The following is a 2,549-nucleotide window of genomic DNA, read 5'->3' on the forward strand; positions in this document are numbered from 1 at the left end:
GGGATTGCATTGGGAGTTATACCTGATGTAAATGACGAGTTGATGGGTGCTGACGAGTTGATGGGTGCAGCACACCAACATGGCAAAAGTATACATATGTAATAAACCCGCACGTTATGCACATGTACCCTAGAACTTAAAGTATAATAATACTAATAATAATAAAATACAAAATCAACTGGGTGTGGTGGCATGTGCTGGTAGTCCAAGCTACTTGGGAGGCTGAGGCAGGAGAATCACTTGAAACTGGGAGGCTGAGGTTGCATGAGCTGAGATCACGCCATTGTACTCTAGCCTGGGAAAAAACAGTGAAACTCCGTCTCAAAAAAAAAAAAAAAAAGAAAGGAAAGAAAGAAATACATTAGTTGTTAAAGGCAAGTATATTTTTCTTCTAAACTCAACAACCACAAAACATTGCAAGAAGAATCTTAATGTTTAATATCAGAGCTAGGGGTTTGGAGAGAAAATGCAACTGTTCCTAAGTCCTGGCACTGGAACTCCTGCTTTCAATGAGTCCTGTATCTTTCCATTCACATTCATGATACAATTAGTTGCATCTGTCCCTGCAGCCACTGGTTTTCATTCTCTGATACTGTGCTGTGTTCCACCTCCCAAACAGTCTGGGATAGAGCAAGGGCTATCAAACTTCACTGATGAGCCCAGTCAATTTATCTCTAACCATTTACAATGACCAAGTCAGCGTGCACACATGCAAACATCCATACACACAACATACAAATAACTGAAACTAACAACTCATGAAACATTACTTACCCTTCCACATGTCAGGCTCACTGATATTTTCTATTCTTTTCTATTTTATTTTAAAAAGTAGTGGGATTTCACAATCTACTGAAAGATTACCATGCATATTTGAGAAACACTAACATAGAAAATAAGACTCAGTCCTTGGATTTTAATAGCAGTGAGTCTGCATCCCAGATCCACCACTTAATCTGGGCAAGTTACTTTAAAAACCTCAGTATCCTCAACTGTAAAATGAGAATAGCTACAGCATTCACCTTAGGTGATTTTTGTAGGATAAAATGAGAGAAGTTTAGAAGAATGACCAGTGAGTGACTGACATTGAACAAATGCTAGCTCCTTCCATATCTTGCAAAGTTAATGCAGCAGCATCTCTTTCGCCAGATTATAAAATAAAATGCCCCCCACAGAGTTAGAATATAGAATGCCAAAAGAAGCAAGGGATTAGCATTCTCTGTCTGTTGAAATAATTTGGATATTTTGGCTATAGTTAAACAAATCTGAAGGCTAATTTCTGGTTTTGATCAAGTGCAGTCTCACAGCCAAAGAGCTGAAGGGTGACTTAGCTCCCTGCTGGTCCTCCCTGTCAGTGATATCCTCTGGGTTCACAGCCGGTTCATGGGTTCCCAGGGCATTCACCCAGCTGGCTTCCAGGCATGCCTTCATTTTAGTCCTTGGTGTAGATATTCATGTCCATCACCAACTGGAGTGTGACTGTGAACATTGCATTTCTCTGATGTTCCATTCCATTAACTAAAAAATGGAGATAACCATTTCATGGTACTATAAGGAGGGTTAAAGATATAAAATATTAAAAGGGACTAGCATTGAGGAAGGATCATTAGGAAGTTTTCAATAAACACTAGTTATTGAATTCTTCCTCTTCCCATTAACTCCATTACATGTATTATTAGCAAATACTCTCACCCCTTAGGCTGCCAAGAAAAGTCACAGTTAGCCAGTGAAGACTTGAGACTTGTTTGCTGGAATCTGAGGGTGGCCACTGATGGGTAACAATTTGGGCCAAGAAAACACTCCAGGAACTCCTCCAACCCAGTCATGAAGCAGGCAGGTTGTTCTTCAGCATTGTTGATGGTTTTCGACTACATATCCCAAAGTACATTTTGATTCTATGGCTTCAATTATTCATTCATTCATTCAGGCTTAGAGAAACCTCCAGGAGACTGCTATCATGACAGAGAAACCCAAGCTGCACTACCTCAATGCACAGGGCTGAATGGAGTCCACCCGGTGGCTCCTGGCTGCAGCTGGAGTAGAGGTAGGTTCTGAGTTAGGTCATCTTAAGTTGGATTTAAAATTGCATTATCACATACTTTTCCCACAGAAACTATGCAATGATTACTTACTGAAGCATTGTGCTTTAAATAAAAATGGACTGTAATTAAGACAAAGATGAACAGATTTGACCTAACAATTGTTAAAATTTCTTCTCATCTAAGAGCACACATATTAAAATACAATTAAGAAACTAATCACAAAGTGTAGAGCTTAAGTGGATTAGAATTTAATCCACTTAAATTATGTAAAAAATAATTTATGGCATTCATACAACAATTAGAAACATGAATATTGACTGAATATTTGATGACATGAAAGAATTATTGTTAATATTTAATGTGTGATAATGTACTATGGCTGTCTTTAGAATCGTTTATGTGTTTTAGGAAAATGCATTGAAGTATTTAAGGATTAATCATATGGATCTAGGATTTCCTTGGAATCATTACAAGAGGAGAAGTAGGTGGGTATATATATATATATAT

General features: G+C 38.0%; 1 protein-coding gene across 3 annotated transcripts in view; it reads left to right on the forward strand.

Moving 5' to 3' along the window:
• The window catches only part of LOC105524820 (glutathione S-transferase A1), a 58,580-nt gene that overhangs the window by 6,004 nt on the left and 50,027 nt on the right, over window positions 1-2,549 (forward strand). For all 3 annotated transcript variants that reach the window (XM_011960227.1, XM_011960225.1, XM_011960226.1), the window contains exon 2: window positions 1,928-2,044. In XM_011960227.1, coding sequence (XP_011815617.1) covers window positions 2,003-2,044 — 42 coding nt within the window. In that variant the 5' untranslated portion in view covers window positions 1,928-2,002. The remainder of the gene's footprint in view (window positions 1-1,927; window positions 2,045-2,549) is intronic.

This window comes from Colobus angolensis, unplaced genomic scaffold (assembly GCF_000951035.1).
Source record: "Colobus angolensis palliatus isolate OR3802 unplaced genomic scaffold, Cang.pa_1.0 Scaffold51, whole genome shotgun sequence".
NCBI classification, from domain to species: Eukaryota; Metazoa; Chordata; class Mammalia; order Primates; family Cercopithecidae; genus Colobus; species Colobus angolensis.